Source organism: Stenella coeruleoalba (assembly GCF_951394435.1).
Source record: "Stenella coeruleoalba genome assembly, chromosome: 12".
In the NCBI taxonomy this organism is placed as follows: domain Eukaryota; kingdom Metazoa; phylum Chordata; class Mammalia; order Artiodactyla; family Delphinidae; genus Stenella; species Stenella coeruleoalba.
Genome location: NC_137158.1, coordinates 82586976 through 82605543, shown reverse-complemented (window position 1 = coordinate 82605543; position 18568 = coordinate 82586976). Strand labels below are relative to the sequence as shown.

Sequence of the window (18568 nt, the reverse complement as noted above, 5' to 3'; positions counted from 1 at the left end):
CACCAGCAGCAGAGGACAGAGTCAGCCTGACTCCAAAACCCATGTTCTTCCCACTATATGGCTTCACCTCCTCAAGGTCCATCAAATGCTTGTACCCTTTCCTGTGCACACATGTAAATGTTTCTGCTGGAGTAATTTTTATAGTTTGTGGGAAAGTGCTACCAGGAGAGCTGAAGAGGAACAGAAGGAGATTTTTGAAAGCTACAGAAAGGATAGAGTTCCAACATGTATTTGGGCATTTCCAGAAGGTACAACGCAAGAGTACAGTCTCAGCATTAATTAGCATCTCATGCATATGGGGTAAGGTGTCCTATACCGTATTTAGGAGATATTCAGTTGCATCCCAAGCACAAACTATAGCTCGTCTGCGTCCCACTGTTTTTGTCCACAATTTCCTCCACCTGTCAGACGACAGTCTCAGTTTCAGTGGTGGTGGTGTGGTCTTCTGGGCGCCTGGGTTGCATCTCATCTTTGAGAGCCCTGGTCAGAACCACTTTTAAGGACTCCTTGAACCGCTTCTTCCTGCTGCTGCCCACGAAGAAGTAAATAAAAGGGTTGGCGCTGCTATTGATTGTAGAGAAGAGAAGAGAAATGTGGTGCAAGTTCCTGAACGTCGACCAATACTCATAATAGAGCAGGTAGAGGAGCCTCATGGGCATGGCGAAGATGAAGAATATGATGATGGAGACCGTGATGACAAGGTACAGCTTCGAGGAGTGGGATGCCCACGTATTCTTCCGAATCTTCACTACCAAGATGGTGCTGGACACCACCATGAGTGGAGTGAAGACCAGGAAGCTCAGAACGACTATGAAGACGATCACCGCCCTGCAGTCGCTTCGGGATTGAGTCTGTCCTTCACCGTCAATGCACATGACGTATTCCATGGTGGTCACTAAGCAGGAAAGTGCCCACAGGAGGGCACAGACGAATGCTGACTGGTGCTTGGGGCGATGGCAGCGGTACCAGATGGGGTACAGGACGGACAGGCACCTCTCCACACTGATGGCTGTCAGCAGATACAGACCCGTGTTGTAGCCAAAGAGAAAGGTCACCGACAATGTGACGATTGTGTAGTAATAGCCGGAAGAGAGCTCGTAATCTAAAGCATAGTCGACAGACAGAATAAAAATGCAAAAGAGCAACGAGATGTCCGCAATAGACAAGTGGGTGATGTAGACGGTGAAGGGGTTTCTTCTCATCCGGAAGCAGAGGAACCAGAGGAGAATTCCATTCTCAACAAAGCCCAGTGGGGAAATGCTCATGATCACCCAGTGCACGATGGGAATTTCCCGACGCGGCTCTGCTACTGAGGTGTTCCCTCTGGTTGAGGCGTTCGAGGACTCCTCAGCGACAAATGATGTCCTGTTTGCCTCATCCATGAGGGGACCTCAGCCTGGGCTCTTCAGGTATTTTTCTGTAAATAAGTTTAAGAAAAAATCAAGGTTGATGACTTGCAGTAAAAGGGAGACTTCAGCTACGGATTATAACCTTCAAGTTATACAAAAAGTGTTTACTAGACTGTACAATTCTCTTTCCAACGAAGATAAAATTACACATTTTACTGAGAGGGAACTGATTGAATAATCTTTTTTGATCCCCCCAATAGCCTTTGTTTCTGTGTTACTACTTGCTTGTGGTTCAGCACCAAAGGGGATCCGCCAAAGCAAGAGGGTCAAATTCCTGGTGTCCGTATCTGGTCTGGCCCGAGCTTTCTGAACGGTGTTTTGAAAACCATCTCATCTTCTGTGCCTTCATTTCCTGGCCTGAGAGACCAGGTTCATCACATTAAAATACAATGACAAAATACATCTTTGGGCAATGCTGTTGTTGTCGCTTTTTAATGCATAAAGTACCGTAAGTGATGGGTGACTGAGAGGGTACCAATACTTGCAAAAAGTGTGAACAATTAGAAGGTATGTGGTTTTATGTGGTTCAATAGGCGACCAATATTCAATATGGAAAAAGTATGTTCAGTAGGGTACCAATATTTTCAAAATGTGAACAATTAGAAGGTATGTGTTTCATGTGGTCTCAATATCTGTGACGAAGCTGTGCACCTACTCAGACCAGGTATGCCCTGCAAACCATCGCTGGGGAACAGATGGTGCTTTTCAACAAGGTGTATTCATGTCCTCGTGCTCCATAGGCCAGACCATGCGGCAAAACACTATTGACAGATACTAAACAAAGCACTAACCCAAAACCAATAAAAATGCTAAATATTTGAGACTGCAAAGCGAAGATTATCAGCCACTTTCCCTCACACTTTAGGAATTGCTAAATAAACATATGCAGGGCTCCTACCCTCTTCCTGTTATATGACAAATATACATTAGCCACTTCCACCACTGGGGAATGGAACAGGGAGGCGCCCACAGAGATCATCTCCTTTGTTCCAACTCATGACGTCCTTGGCTTTTTTTTTTTTGGTGGTGGTGGTAAAACATTTTTCTTTGCTTTTGGTCCTTCCAAAACAGAGTCCTATATGTGCAAAATAATTAACCTCTAGAAAGTTAATTTGTAGATAGATGCCTCTTCTGAACGAGCTCACCTGAGGCAGAACAGTACATAGGCGCAATATTGTGTGAGCAGGTGGGCTGGTGAAAAGGCTAGTTTCCTCTCCAGTGTTTGATCCAGGAGCCCACAGAGGTCCTGGCTTCATGGTCCTGAGACCCCTCTCCCCACTAACCCTTCCCTCAGCTGTTCTGATGACATCCTGGAAATTATTTTTACTGGAGCAGATTCTCCTTTTGTTTCATAATTAGATAAGATATAGACCCCAGTACCCTTAGGAGCCAAACACAAGGACCGGAATTCACAATTCCATGGCATGGCTGAACAAAGAGCAGCTGTACAGACCAGACTTTATTTGAAGTTTGTAGGTCAGATAGCCATATTCCCCAAGTTCATCCACCAAGTATTTTTCAGTGCCAACTTCAGGCCAGGCACCGTTTCAGGCACTGGGCTACAGCCGTGAATGAAACAAAGCATCAACCTCTTGGAGTTTATATTCCAGTGGGGAGGCAGCCAGTAACCAATAACTAATAACAACAGCAACAAACAAATAGAGGTCAGATCGTAATAAGCACCACAGAGAAAAGTAAAGCACAGACCATGGCGCAGACCAGAGTGTGGTTTTGGAGACAGTGAGACATGGTTGGATTCTGGATGCAATTTGAATTGCTAACAGGTGAGATATGAGTTACTGAAGGAAAAGAGAAGAGTTTGTAGCCACTTGCTGAATGGACAATGTGCAGGGAGAGCAGTTTGGGAGGGGCCATACGGAGCTTGGGAAGCTCATGCAACAGCCAGACGGAGCTGTCTCAAAGCATGTCGGGAGCTGGGGTGTGGGAGCAGATGTAGGCTGTGTGCAAACAGGTGAAATGTTACTCAGCCATAAAAAGGAACGAAACGGTGCCATTTGCAGAGACGCGGATGGACCTAGAGACAGTCATACAGAGTGAAGTAAGTCAGAAAGAGAAAGACAAATACCGTATAATATCGCTTATATGTGGAATCTAGAAAAATGGTACAGGTGACCTTATTTGCAAAGGAGAAATAGAGACACATGTAGGGAACAAACGTATGGGTACCAAGGGGGGAGGGGGGTGGGATGAACTGGGAGACTGGGATTGACATATATACACTACTATGTATAAAATAGATAACTAATGAGAACCTACTGTATAGCACAGGGAACTCGATGCTCTGTGGTGACCTAAATGGGAAGGAAATCCAAAAATGAGGGGATATACATATATGTGTAGCTGATTCACTTTGCTGTACAGCGGAAACCAACACAACATTGTAAAGCAACTATACTCCAATAAAGATGTTACAAATAAATAAAGATCATCATGCACAGACACGCACACACACAAAAACGAGGTGAAACGTAAAATCATGAGGCTAGATGAGATAACCTATGAAATGTGGGTCATTAAAAAGGAGAAGAGGTCCAAGGACTGAGCCTTGGAGCGTTTCAAAGTTTAGAGCTTGGGGGAATGAAGAGAAGGAAGCAAAAGAAACTGAGAAGCTGGGAGCATAATTTATTCATGGGAACAGGAGGGAAGGCAGAGTGTGTGGCTTAAGATGCAGCCAGGTGGGTCGAGTGACGAGGGAGTGTTACAAGTTGGAAGAAGTTCTCTTCTGAATGTGCAGTATCTCTTTTTTCAGCAAAGTCAGGAGCAAGGTCATCCGCTGAGAGTGAGGAGATGTTAAGGGTTTAAGGAGAGAGGGCAAGAAGTGAAGTAATTAGGAGAAAGAGGGAAAGGACTGGGTAAATATACAAAAAGCAAGATTTCCGGGCAAACCTTAGAGATTGCCTGGATTAGTGCTCATGAATTTAAAGAGAGATGATTGGCATGACATGTGCTTTTCTCCAGCTATGGCTCAGCTGTCCAGGTGTGAGTGTGCAGAAAGAGGAGAGATGGATTTAACCAGGATTGGGGTTCTACAAGGCTGGTGCAATGGAAAGTGGGAGACACATTATAGCACATACAAAGTGGGGGACACACTACAGCACATAGACTATGGAATTCAGTAGAGTTATGAGACAAGTGAGGCCAGGAGAGAGGTGACAGAGGGTGAACAGGAAACAGGAGCCCTCGACTGTAGATCCCAGCAGTGTCAGAGAACTAACTGCTGAAGTCCGAGTACTAAAGGTAGAGAACTGGAAAATAGGAGGCGGAGGTTGAACAGTCGGATGCTTGAAGCTGAGACTGCAGTGGTGTGGTTTGGGGGTTACTGGCATTGATAAATGTAGTGCATGACCATGGGAACGAATGGCTGAGGGAGAGTGGAGGACGAGATCCTTTGATCAGGACCTGGAGCCAGGGTGTTGGAAGAATTGTCTACATGGACATTGAAATCACTGGGAAATAGGCTAGAATACAGGAATATCAGTAGAAAAAACTGGCTGTGAGCCAGGTGTAAAATCCTTAAGGAATTTGGAAGAGCGGCCCAGAGGTCTGTAGACAGTCACAGCAAGGAGGGTGGTAAGTAACATAGTTGGATGGTATGCACTTTAGAGCTGGGTGTTTTGTTGGTGGTGGTGGTGATGGTGTTTCAGGGGAGAGAAGAAGCAAACAGAGAAACCTGAAACACAAAAACGGTAGAGGGTATGAAGGGTCTAGATCAGTGCTGTCCAACAGAAATGTAATGTGAGCCATGTGTGTAATTTAAGGTTTTCTGGGAGCCACACACAAAAACGTAAAAAGAAATATGTGAAATGAATTTTAATAGCATATTTTATTTAATTCGATGTGTTCAAAATATCATTTCAATGTGTAATCGATATAAAAATATTAATGAGCTACTTTAGCTTCTTTTTTTCACAGTAAGTCTTCCAAATGCAGTGTGCATTTTACTCTCATAGAGCATCATGCTTCAGACCAGCAACACTTCACATGTGCACTGGCCACACATGGCCAGTGGCTACCATATTGGATGGCACAGATCTAGGGCCATCACCAAATCAAAATAGCTTACATGAGGGAGTCAAATGTTTTCATCTTTTAATAACAAACCTAAATCAAAGACGAGAAATGTAAAATCAGGACCTAATAAGAATTTTTAAGAAAACAGACAAGAACATCTTTCTGACTCAGTTCACAGTCTGGAATCTCTCATGGACCATAGCGTCATTCAGCTTTTAGTTTCTCATTATATGTAAGAGAGCTCTCGTGTACTCCTCAAAAAAATCAGTCAGGAATTAATACACAGAAATCTCTTGCATTCTTATACACTAATGATGAAAAATATGAAAGAGAAATTAAGGAAACACTCCCATTTACCATTGCAAGAAAAAGAATAAAATACCTAGGAATAAACCTACATAAGGAGACAAAAGACCTGTATGCAGAAAACTATAAGACACTGATGAAAGAAATTAAAGACAATACAAACAGATGGAGAGATATACCATGTTCTTGGATTGGAAGAATCAACATTGTGAAAATGATTATACTACCCAAAGCAATGTACAGATTCAACACAATCCCTACCAAACTACCAATGGCATTTTTCACAGAACTAGAACAAAAAAATTTCACAATTTGTATGGAAACACAAAAGACCCCGAATAGCCAAAGCAATCTTGAGAAAGAAAAATGGAGCTGAAGGAATCAGTCTCCCGGACATCAGACTATACTACAAAAGCTACAGTAATCAAGACAGTATGGTACTGACACAAAAACAGAAATATAGATCAATGGAACAGGACAGAAAGCCCAGAGGTAAACCTATGTACATATGGTCACCTTATCTTTGATAAAGGAGGCAAGAACATATGATGGAGAAAAGACAGCCTCTTCAATAAGTGGTGCTGGGAAAACTGGACAGCTACATGTAAAAGAATGAAATTAGAACTCTTCCTAACACCATACACAAAAATAAACTCAAAATGGATTAGAGACTTAAATGTAAGGCCAGACACTATAAAACTCTTAGAGGAAAACATAGGCAGAACACTCTATGACATAAATCACAGCAAGATCCTTTTTAACCCACCTCCTAGAGAAATGGAAATAAAAACAAAACTAAACAATTGGGACCTAATGAAACAAAAGCTTTTGCACAGCAAAGGAAACTATAAACAAGACGAAAAAACAACCCTTAGAATGTGAGGAAATATTTGCAAATGAAGCAACTGACAAAGAATTAATCTCCAAAATATACAAGCAGCTCATGCAGCTCAATATCAAAAAAACAAATAATCCAACACAAAAATGGGCAGAAGACCTAAATAGACATTTCTCCAAAGAAGATATACAGACTGCCAACAAACACATTAAAGAATGCTCAACATCATTAATCATTAGAGAAATGCAAATCAAAACTACAATGAGGTATCACCTCACACCGGTCAGAATGGCCATCATCAGAGAATCTACAAACAATAAATGCTGGAGAGGGTGTGGAGAAAAGGGAACTCTCTTGCACTGTTGGTGGGAATGTAAATTGATACAGCCACTATGGAGAACAGTATGGAGTTTCCTTAAAAAACTAAAAATAGAACTACCATATGACCCAGCAATCCCACTACTGGACATATACCCTGAGAAAACCATACTTCAAAAACAGACAGGTGGGCTTCCCTGGTAGCACAGTGGTTGAGAGTCTGCCTGCCGATGCAGGGGACATGGGTTCATGCCCCGGTCCAGGAAGATCCCACATGCCGCAGAGCAGCTAGGCCCGTGAGCCATGGCTGCTGAGCCTGCGCGTCCGGAGCCTGTGCTCCACAACGGGAGAGGCCACAACAGTGAGAGGCCCGCGTACCGCAAAAACAAAACAAAACAAAACAAAAAAACAGACAGATACTACGATATTCGTTGCAGCACTATTTACAATAGTCAGGACATGGAAGCAACCTAAGTGTCTATCAACAGATGAATGGATAAAGAAGACGGGGCACATATATACAATGGAATATTACTCAGCCATAAAAAGAAACGAAACTGAGTTATTTGTAGTGAGGTGGATGGACCTAGAGTCTGTCATACAGAGTGAAGTAAGTCAGAAAGAGAAAAACAAATACTGTATGCTAACACATGTATATGGAATCTAAAAAAAAAAAAAGAGAAGGTTCTGATGAACCTAGGGGCAGGAGAAGAATGAAGACACAGATGTAGAGAATGGACTTGAGGACACGGGGAGGGGGAAGGGTAAGCGGGGACGAAGTGAGAGAGTGGCATGGACATACACACACTACCAAATGTAAAATAGGTAGCTAGTGGGAAGCAGCCGCATAGCACAGGGAGATCAGCTCGTTGCTTTGTGACCACCTAGAGGGGTTGGATAGGGAGGGTGGGAGACAGACGCCGGAGGGAGGGGATATGGGGATATATGTATGCATATCACTGATTCACTTTCTTATACAGCAGAAAATAACACAACATTGTAAAGCAATTATACTCCAATAAAGATGTTAAAAAAATGAATTAAATGCGCTCACATTAAATATTAAAAGAAAATCCATTAGGAAAGTTGTTTCAACACATAAGACCAAATTGTATTTTTCTATGACAGTCAAACTCAAGTAACCAAATTCTCTTTCTAAAGAGAGATCATCTTGTTTCCGTTGTTTAACCAACACATAGGTTTCAGTCACTGCACTAGGAGTTAAGGATACAGAAATAAATAAGACACAGACATCTGCACGGTTTTACAGGGGAGGCAGACAGAACTAAATCTAATTCAATATGGGAAATGGAATAAAGGAGACTGACCGCATCAGAGCAAACACGCACCAGGAAGCCTTGTCTCAGGGTTTCAAGGTGGGCTTCACAGGGCTGGGCCTTGAAGGGTCAGTAGGAGTTTGTTAGCTGAGGAAGGAAAAGAAAGGCATTTTAAGAAAAAAGAACAGATGGACAAAGGCATGGAGGCAGGAGGGCACAGAATGTTGGTGGTGGAGTTTGAGGAGACTGGTGGACCCAAGGTGGAGGTATGACTTAACAAGAAATAAACAACTGGACTGAGCATGAAGGCCTGGCTATGATGCTTCTTTAAATATCAGGCTTATTTTATAGGTTACGCTTATCCAACATTAGTGCTTAAAAATTATATGGGGTTGTTTATTAAAAATGCAAATTCCAGGGCCCCACTGTTTCAAGAAGCCTGGGGTGGGACCCTGGAATCTGATCTTTCATAACCCAGGGCATTCTGATGCAGATGGGTCCTGGGCCATGGTTTGAAAAACACTACCTTACTGTATAGCACAGGGAACGCTACTTAATACTCTGCAATGACCTATATGGGAATAGAATGTGAAAAACAGTGGAGGTATATATATATATATATATATATATATATATATATATATATATATGTATATATATATATATATATAACTGATTCACTTTGCTGTACAGCAGAAACTAAGACAACATTGTAAATCAACTATACTCCAATTAAAATTAATTTTAAAAAAATGAAAAATACTACTTTTTGTACTAGGGAGCCATTAAAGTTTCAGTGCAGGGCTGGGATGTGACCTGAACTGTGCTTTAGAAAGGTTACCCTGGTCATTGTCTACAGGCTGAATGGAAGGGAATAGTGGATGGATCAGAGAAACCAGTAGGGAGTTGTTGGAATAGTCCCAGTGAGAAATCAGAGCTAGGATAATGACTGAAGGAAAGAACGGATTCCAGAGACATTTCAGAGAAGACTGGTAAGGCCCCAGTGACCATGAAGGGGAAGAGAAATGGAGGCATCAGCGGACTGAGCTTCCCATCTGAGGAGGCTGTGTAGACAACTCCTGTTGACTGAGATCAGGGACGGGAAGGGCAGCGGCCGGGAGAACAAAGAACTCGTTTCGTTGTGTGTTGAGAATGAAGCATCAGGAGGACACGCATAAGGGTGGATTCCAGATGTGCTAGCCTGTGTGTTCTCTGCTCCCAAGGGCCTACATCTTTAATAAGCAGAACTTCACAAAACAAAGAATAATAGACACACGAGATCTTTAGAACATTATTCATTACTGTGCATTTGCCTGATTATAAACTTCAAATGCAGTATGTATATGCATAACTGATTCACTTTGCTGCACACCTGAAACTAACACAACATTGTAAATCAACTAAATTCCAACAAATATTTTTAAAAATATAAATAAAAAAATAAATTTCTGGGCTTCCCTGGTGGCGCAGTGGTTGAGAGTCCACCTGCCGATGCAGGGGACACGGGTTCGTGCCCCGGTCCGGGAAGATCCCACATGCTGTGGAGCGGCTGGGCCCGTGAGCCATGGTTGCTGAGCCTGTGCGTCCGGAGCCTGTGCTCCACAACAGGAGAGGCCACAACAGTGAGAGGCCCGCGTACCCCAAAAAAAAAAAAAAAAAAATTTCAAAGGCAGAAGTCACCTAAGATCACATGCTCCTCTTTTATTCCCATGTCTTTGGCCTGGACTCCTGGGATCAGTCTCCTCATTTCCGGTTCTTGCTCCCTGCACCAATCTATCCTTCCCAGACCCTCACATTGCCATTCCTTCCTTTTCTAATACTCCCTCCACCACTCTGGTGTTACTCATTAATTACCTCTATAGCCAGGACATTCCTCCTTATAGAGTTAAAATTATATCTTTGCCTTAAACTGCAAACTCTTCCAAGGCAAAACTTTATTATTCACGTCTGAATCTCTAGGACTTGACACAGCCATTCAATAAATACATACTGAATTATTCCAAGGGACAGAGGCCATCACCATGGCCCTGAGAATGCACCCTGGTTACCCATGAAAGAAAACCGCCATCTTGAGCCCAGGCCATCACATGTGTCTTGATCATGATGTGGTTGGAAAGCAAATAAAAACCCCATTAAAACTAATTCTCATTAAAAACTAACAATAACCCTGGGGACTTCCCTGGTGGCACAGTGGTTAAGACCTCACACTCCCAATGCAGGGGGCCCGGGTTCAAGCCCTGATCAGGGAAGTAGATCCCACGTGCCGCAACTAAGAGTTCGCACGCCTCAACTAAGGAGCCTGCCTGCCGCAACTAAGACCCGGTGCAACCAAATAAATAAATAAATATTTAAAAAAAGAAACTAACAATAACCCTCCAAATAGATTTGTTATAGCGTGGTTTTATTTAAATGAACACATTGCTAAAAGTTACATTCCCAGTCTTACCAGACCAAACTGAATTTCAGTCCCTCAGGTGAAATAGCGGGTGGCAAGAAGTACCTTGAACACAGCTGGTCCTACCTGCTCACCACCCCCAGACCCTTCCTTCCTCCAGGCCCCCGGGTCACTTTGCAGACTATTCACCTCCATGGGTGGATGACAAAGATGTTTGAGGTCGGGAAGGGTAAGGAGAGTAGAAGGGTGAGTGCTGCCAGCTGAAAAGACCGTCTAGCTCAGAAAGCAGTGAAGATGAGGGGAAGCAAGTGCACTGCAGGATTAACTGCTATGGGCAACCTGTCTCCATGTCACCCCAGTTCTGGTACCATGGGCTCTCTGTCCAGGCACACGCAGCGTCTTCTTTGTGCAGCTCTCTTTCTAGGCAGCAACCATCTTTGCAGTGATGCACGTTTATCCAACCGTGACTGTCCCAGATGGAAGGAGAGTATCCTGACAGCACTCTGCATCCGTGACGTGGTTGGTAACACAGCAACACAGCAGTAGAAACCCCACTATGTAGGAAATGGCATCATTCTGGGAAGCACTATTGGCAGCATCAGAGAAGCATCTTCCCAGCCTCTCCGCCCCCTCATTCCCTACAAGTCCTAGGGAGACAGCAGAAAGGTGGAGCGTGAGAATGCCATTGCCTAGGACTTCAGGGTTCCAGGCATCTTCCCTTTGTGTTAGCGTTGGATACTTCAGTCAGCTTGGGAGGCTGTTAATGAATGAAAAATATCGCCTGCCTTATCAGTAAACAAGGCATGTTGCAGCCGTCAAGTCATCACATCACAGCCGCCTTGACGGTGAGCCCTGAGGGAACTCACGACGGAGGCAGGACGCACCCCCACCCCCACCCCCACCCCACCCCCAACCTCCAACTCCACTCCCACCCCCTCCACCCCGCCAACAAGCAGTCAGACCCAAAGTGATGCACCCTGAGGAGACTCCGGGTGAGAAAGCGCAGGGTACTGGCCTCAGGTAGCTGACGTGCGCACAAAGGAAAGATTTCAGCGAGCCCAGAGCGACTGTGAGATACACACATTCTCCACTAATTTGAGGATTCTTACTCCGAGCTCTTCCCACTCTGCCCTGGGGCCGAATCCTCTTTTTAAGACCTGGCTCCGGACGGGCAGGTTCAGCGGCCATGGCTCACGGGCCCAGCCGCTCCGTGGCATGTGGGATCTTCCCGGACCGGGGCACGAACCCGCGTCCCCTGCATCGGCAGGTGGACTCTCAACCACTGTGCCACCAGGGAAGCCCCCTATAGCCTCTCTGTTATAAATCTAATCTAATCTGCCTCTAATCCTTCCTACTTAAGGAGTTGAAAACATCACATTTCCTAATGTTATAGGATTTCTTTTTTCTCCAAATACTCATTTAATTTCTGTTTATGACTTAGCCAACGTAAGACTGAAATCACTGTGTTGTCTCTACATTCAAAGTCCACTGTGAGGTAAAGTAGCCACCAGTACTGTTTAAATGGCCCCCCAGTACCCAAGGGATCACCCCAACAGGCTCATTTTACAGTCTGTTTAATCTTTATTTATTTATCTATTTATTTATTATTTATTCATTTTTGGCTGCATTGGGTCTTTGTTGCTGTGCACAGGCTTTCTCTAGTTGCAGCAAGGGGGGCTACTCTTCAGTGCATTGCGTGGGCTTCTTTATGCGGTGGCTTCTCTTGCTGTGGAGCACAGGCTCTAGGCCCACGGGCTTCAGTAGTTGTGGCACGCGGGCTCAGTAGCTGTGGCACACAGGCTTAGTTGCTCTGTGGTGTGTAAGATCTTCCCGGACCAGGGCTCGAACCCGTGTCCCCTGCATTGGCAGGAGGATTCTTAACCACTGCGCCACCAGGGAAGTCCTATAGTCTGTTTAATCTTAACACAAAATGAGGGATTTAACTTTTATCATTGCCTTTTTTCTAATTATAAAACAATATTTGTGTTCATTGAAGAAAATTTGAAAAATTCAATAGGAAAAATAAATCACATAAAACCACTACTTAAAATTAACCTGATCTAACATTTTGGGATGTTTCTTTTTAGTCTTTTTTTCTCCGTCTCCCACACACTCTCTTTTAAAACTGAGATTGCATTTTATCATCTGTTTTGATTGCCTGCTTTTTTTTTTCGCTCAATATCATACTGTAAGCATTTTCTCTGTCAGCCTTTACTTTAAAAAACATGACTTTAATCATCGCTATTTGGATGTACCATAATTTATTTTTAATAATCCTCTAACTTCGGACATACCAGTTGCTTCTGATGTTTCACCATTATTTTTTCAAAATAACAAAACACTGTAATGAACTCTCTTGGATGCAAATCTTGTGCACATCTTTCATCATCTCCCCAGGACATATTTCTAAAAGTGGAATTGCTGGATCAAAGGGTATAAATATTTTTCAAGATTTTAAAACATTTTAACAAGTTGTCTTCCAAAAACGGTATCAATTATACTGACATCACGGTATGAGAATGCTTTTTTCACAGCATATATACTTTTTTGTCCCCATAACGTCTCCATTTAAAAACATTCCCAACTTTGATAGGTGATTAAAAAGGTATTTTGACTTAATTTGCATTTATTTGATCTCTCATGAGTTTGAATATTTTTCATGATAACAGTCCTTTGAATTTCTTCTTCGACATTATTTTTTCATGTTATTTTTTCATTTCTTTTACTGAGTTGCAAGAATTCTTCGTAAATATAATACTTTGTCAAATACGTTGGAAATTCTTTTCCCCAGAAACTGGGGTATTTGATAGAAGAAGTAAGAGGATACAGCTTGCAGTTTTCATAAAAACACTTCCTGACTGTTACAAGTCTGCCTGTCCTCTTTTGATAATTGAGGTTTAGAAGTTGAAGGAATCATGTAGATACTGCAATCCACTCTTTGTTTTACATGTCAGGAAGCTAGCTCATAACTAGCTCGAGATTACATATTTACTTAGCAGCCAAGCCAGAACCAGAGTTTAGATTGCCCAGGTCCAAGTGGGCACTATGTCTCCTCCCCACTCCAGTCTTTTGTCAACAGTTCATCTATGTGCGAGGTTCACTCACCCAGGCATGTGGCTAGTGGAACTTTGGGGACATTTAACAATGGCCTTAATGTCACCAGAAGTGATTACCACAATCATTTTGACTGTTAGTAAAGATTTTTATTAAAAGCCTCAAGGACTGGACTCTTTGTTTATTAAAGAACGCTATTATTTATTAGAAGATGGATTTTTATTTATTAAAGCACCATCTCATCTACCCAATGCCAAACACTGAACAACAATAAAAACAGACAGGGATGAGCTGTTTTCAGTTTCTTCTCATCCGACTTTCTTCTACCAAGTGGAGTGACCACTTTGGTGATAGTAGTCATCTCCACTATCACAAACACCTCTATTAGAAAACAATAAAAGTGAGACGGTCCAGACAGCAGCATCATGCTTTTAGACAAGTCCCCCAAAAGGGAGTAAGATGTAATCTTGTTCTCTCACCCCTGCCCACACACAATACAAAGTGTGTTCTGAGATTCTGCTCCATCTCCTCGCTGTGGTCTCATAGACGACACCATTGCCTAGACATGCTTTCTCCCCTCTGGCTCTCTTGTCTCTTTGTAGTTTCTTCTCTGTCTCCTTTCCTGGGTCTGTTCTCACCCTCCCTTTGGGCCACCAGGCTCCATTCCTGGCCCTCCTCCCTTCTCACCCTCCCTGGGTAGCTTCATCCAATCACCTCATTTCAACTGTTACCACATACTAATGAAACCCAAATCTACAGTTCTAAGTCAGACATCTCTCCGGAACATCAGACCCTATAACGAATAGCCCTGGATATCTCTAACTGGGCCTCACGTAACAGCACACCAACCTCAGCTGATCCAAAACAGAAATCAGCCCTTCGCTGCTGTTCCGTACTTCCTCTGGTATTTTCAGTCCGCCAAGCCAGAACACTGGAGGTTTTAGGAGGCACTACTCATCTTGTATGTTCCCTGCACCAGTCCCTAGAATCCGCCATTTCTCCAAGGAGCCCTGGTCCTTTGAGTAGAGATGAGTATATAGAAGCCAAGATCTGGATGTGGGGTGTACCTGTTGCTATTGAGGTGTCACTGCTCCCAGGCCCTCTCAGGGGACAGAGCTAAGGAGTATATGTATATAAATATATATGTACAGGCATACATATATGCACTGACATCCATATTTCCATAACTTTCTACATATGTACTGATTACCAATGACTTCATACCAATATCTCCAACTTTGATCCAGCATCACTGAGTCCAGTTTAGTTTTCTTCCGCTCCGTATCTGCAGTTCCCATCTCTGATGGGAAGAAACCTGACTCCCATTATCCTCAAGGCATTTACCTGTTTGATCAATCCACGAATAGGGAAACAATCTCCTCTGTCCACCACTGCCCATCCTCCACCCCTACCCAGATGTCCTCCTCATTTTGTTGGGCCTTTCACCTCATGCCGCTGTCTCCTGCCCTGGGACATACTCCTGCCCCAGCAGAAGCTCTGAACTTGGCTCCAGGTCCCCTCCCCCGCCGCGCAGGTGCCCTCCTCGTCCTGCCACGTCACTGCTACCTCTCTCACCCCAGCTGGGCTGCACAGGCTCCACCACCTCACACAAGCCCCAGGCTATGAGAGAGGGTGTACTTAACACCCATCTCCCTCCCCGCAAACATCTAAAGAATTGTGGGCAGTAAGGCATCTGAATGCAAAAGAGATGTTTGAAAAAAGAGGTTGCACATTGTTCAAACTACATTGCAGGGGTGACTGTCTATTCTGCCTGTACTTAGCCTGCTTTGTCTCTGAGCCATGCTTTCACTCAGACTGACCATAGATGTGAGTCCTACACAGAGCAGCTTAGCCCCTCTGAACCTCAGGTCCTTCACATAGTTGGCATATAGTTTATTGGATTTCTGGAAGCCTGGGGTGTACAAGAAGCTAGAGACTGAAAAGCATTTTGCCAATACGAGTCTCGTGGAAACGCCAAACTGAGATCATAAATCAGCAAGCAGGGAAAACAAGAATGGTGGTTTCCACAGATGTTTAAGGATGTGGGCTGGCAGGTCTACTCGAAATTGCTACCTGCATTCACTTCTCAACGAAAGTTAAGAGGAGCAGACGAGCAGCGGAGGTGATATAAAAACAAGAAGAATGAAAGAAGGCAGAGTTGTGGGGCGTTTCAGCTTGAATGAGGTATAAGGCGGAGTCTTAAATGCTCTACGTACATGCTTGCTGAAGTTTTCTCTAAAGGTCTGAGAAGCAGGCATCCTCTTCCACATTCCCGTTCAGTTGCCCACAGTGCTCCCATGATCCTGAGGTCCCAGTCTACCACGTCAGTCTTAAAAGGAAGGAAGGAAAGAAGGAAGGAAGGAGGGAGGGAGGAGGGGGAAAGAAAAGGAAAGGAAAGGAGAGAAAAGCCAACCAAATGAGTGTCCGGGGTTGGCCATCTGAAACCTTGTATGTTCCTAGGCAACAAAAAGGAGAGGCCTGACCCTAGGCTGGACCTTCCAGGTGTGCACCTCTAGAGGAAAAGGAAATTCTCCCCTCTGTGTGTGTGCAGTAACCTGGACAAACAGAAACCCACCTGTGAGATGGAATTTCCATGGCAGGTACGGGACCTGATGGGAACGTGCCAGCAGGAACATCTGTCCTGATTTTAAACACCTCATTCCCAGCTTCCTAACCCTGGTGCCATCTGCACAGAGAAGCAGGAACTCCTTGCTCCCTTTCCACTCGTCTCAGAAGTGGGGGGACTGGGGGTAACTTTCTCTCCTGGGGGACATTGGGCATCTTGATGGTCCCACTGAGAGGAGGAGGCTAGTGGCATCTAGTGGGCCGAGGCCAGTGATACTACTAAACGTCCCACAGTGCACAGAAGAGCTTCCCCCAGCAAAGCATTTCTGGCCTCACATGTCGCGGTGCCAAGGCTGAGGCAGCTAGAGGCAGGCTTGTTTCCACCCTCTCACTGCTGCCTACATAGCGATCGGACAAAATCCTGCACGTTCTCTCCCCAGTTTCCCCTCCCCACCCTGCCTGGGAAATATTGCCAAGATACATCAAAGAGCAGGAGATTCTTTTCAACGGAACCTTGCCACCCGTGGGCCATACACCTGTCTTTAGAAGCCACAGAAACCAATACTAATGCCGGTGCCCCCTGAGGTAAGGCAGAGGAACATCAATGCAGTCTCCAGCCAAGAGATTTCCCCAGAGGAATCAAATGCACTAACAATCCCTTCACACCCCAACATCTTTATCGTTTATCACATCCCATTAGACAACCTTGAGCACCTCCAAGTCCACCATCAGATTCGTGAATGGATTCTAAGATTCTTGTCCCCTGTCACGAGTCAAAGAGAAAAAGTTAACACAGAAGTTTCAACCCCGAAGTTGAAAAACGACGTCTGGGGCAGCTAACGCAGCAAAGAAGCAAATTTTCCAAAACGAAGGCAGGAGGAGACAGAGGTTTTTGCCAACAAACACCAAACATCTAACACACTATGAAAACAACCAGCACAGAAGGAGTGGCCCGGGCAATAGCTTTTTGAAGAGGGAAAATCTTACTCTGGTTGTCAAGGTGCACCATTAGAAACTGGGGTGCTGACTCACTAGGTCCACTTGCTCAGGGAGAGTCAGAGGTGGCAGCAGGAAGGCTCGTCATTCACATCCTGGGGCACTGCTGCCCCATCAGCCTGCAGGGTCTCCGGTCCCAGCATGTCCTCCCAGGATGGCTGCAGCCTCCCTTCTCTGAAGAAATCAGAGCTGCTCTCCCACTGCTGAAAGTATTTGAGAAGCGCCGAGCAGATGGTCCCACGCTTATCAGCAGAAGCTGTGCTTCAAACGGCATCGTTCAGTGACACACGCAAGTGAAAATCTTCGCGCTGATCCACAATGGGAAGAAGCTGGTGACCACGTGAGGTGGTTGACCCCCTTGAACCACCAGTGCCGGCCAGGGCTGAGGAGGCAGATGGCCCAGAGACACGCTGCATGGAAGGGCAGAATCGCGAGTGCAGCAGAAAGACAGACCCAGCTCGAATTCCTGACTCAGCCTGTAACTAACCAAGTGATGTCTGCCAAGCTCTCGAAGACTCAGTTTTGTCCCCTGTAAAATGGAGCTAATCATGACCACCCAAAGTTGCGATGGTTAGGGACTTCCCTGGTGGTCCAGTGGCTAAGACTTTGCCTTCCAATGCAGGGGTGCAGGTTCGATCCCTGGTCGGGGAGCTAAGATCCCACACACAGCTAAGATCCCACATGCCTCGCGGCCAAAAAAACAAAACATAAAACAGAAGCCATATTGTAACAAATTCAATAAAGACTTTAAAAATGGTCTACATCAAAAGAAACTTAAAAAAAAAAAGTTGCAATGGTTAAATGAGGCATAGGTAGACACCTGCACAGTGAGGGACATTTTGTTAAGTAATTAAATATCCGTTCCCTTCCTACAACCTATTTGCAGAGCGTCTCATGCCCACATGAGACTGTAAGTGTGATGCAATGGAGGAGAGAGAGCGAGCGAGCCCAGAAGCTACGTCCCAGGCGTGGACGAGCATCAACGCCCAGCTTGCTTCTCAGCCTGGTTCAAAGACAATTCCTGGGAGCAGCTGTTTCTGTTAGGTGCAGATTCGCACCCAGGCAGTCAAGCTACTTCCCTGCCGCCACCCCCGTTCCCTTTGTCCACAGACCCGAGGTGAAGGCGCAAAGGCAAGCCAGAGGCTTCTGGATGGTCTGAGTAGCCAAGCCCTGTGGTCAAGACCCTCCCCCGCTTCATGGCAGCATTTATTTCTTCTTTTTTCAAACGTATTCCTTCATGGTTATTGTGTCAAAGTAGTCATGGACTCCCGGGACTGACTAAAATCAAAAGAGGGCAAGGATGCAATTTCAGATTCTGTGGGAAAGCCGACTTAGGAACCCACAGATGAAGCTTTCCTCGGACTATTTTCATAAGCAG

General features: G+C 44.7%; 1 protein-coding gene across 1 annotated transcript; it reads right to left on the bottom strand.

The window, feature by feature from the left end:
* Nucleotides 1-404: 404 nt before the first annotated feature.
* On the bottom strand, nt 405-1761 carry MAS1 (MAS1 proto-oncogene, G protein-coupled receptor; the record flags this gene model as incomplete). The annotated part of the gene is made up of 1 exon (XM_079939598.1): nt 405-1761. Exon 1 carries the CDS (start codon nt 1380-1382, stop codon nt 405-407), a length of 978 nt encoding a protein of 325 aa, XP_079795724.1. The 5' UTR covers nt 1383-1761.
* Nucleotides 1762-18568: the final 16807 nt, after the last annotated feature.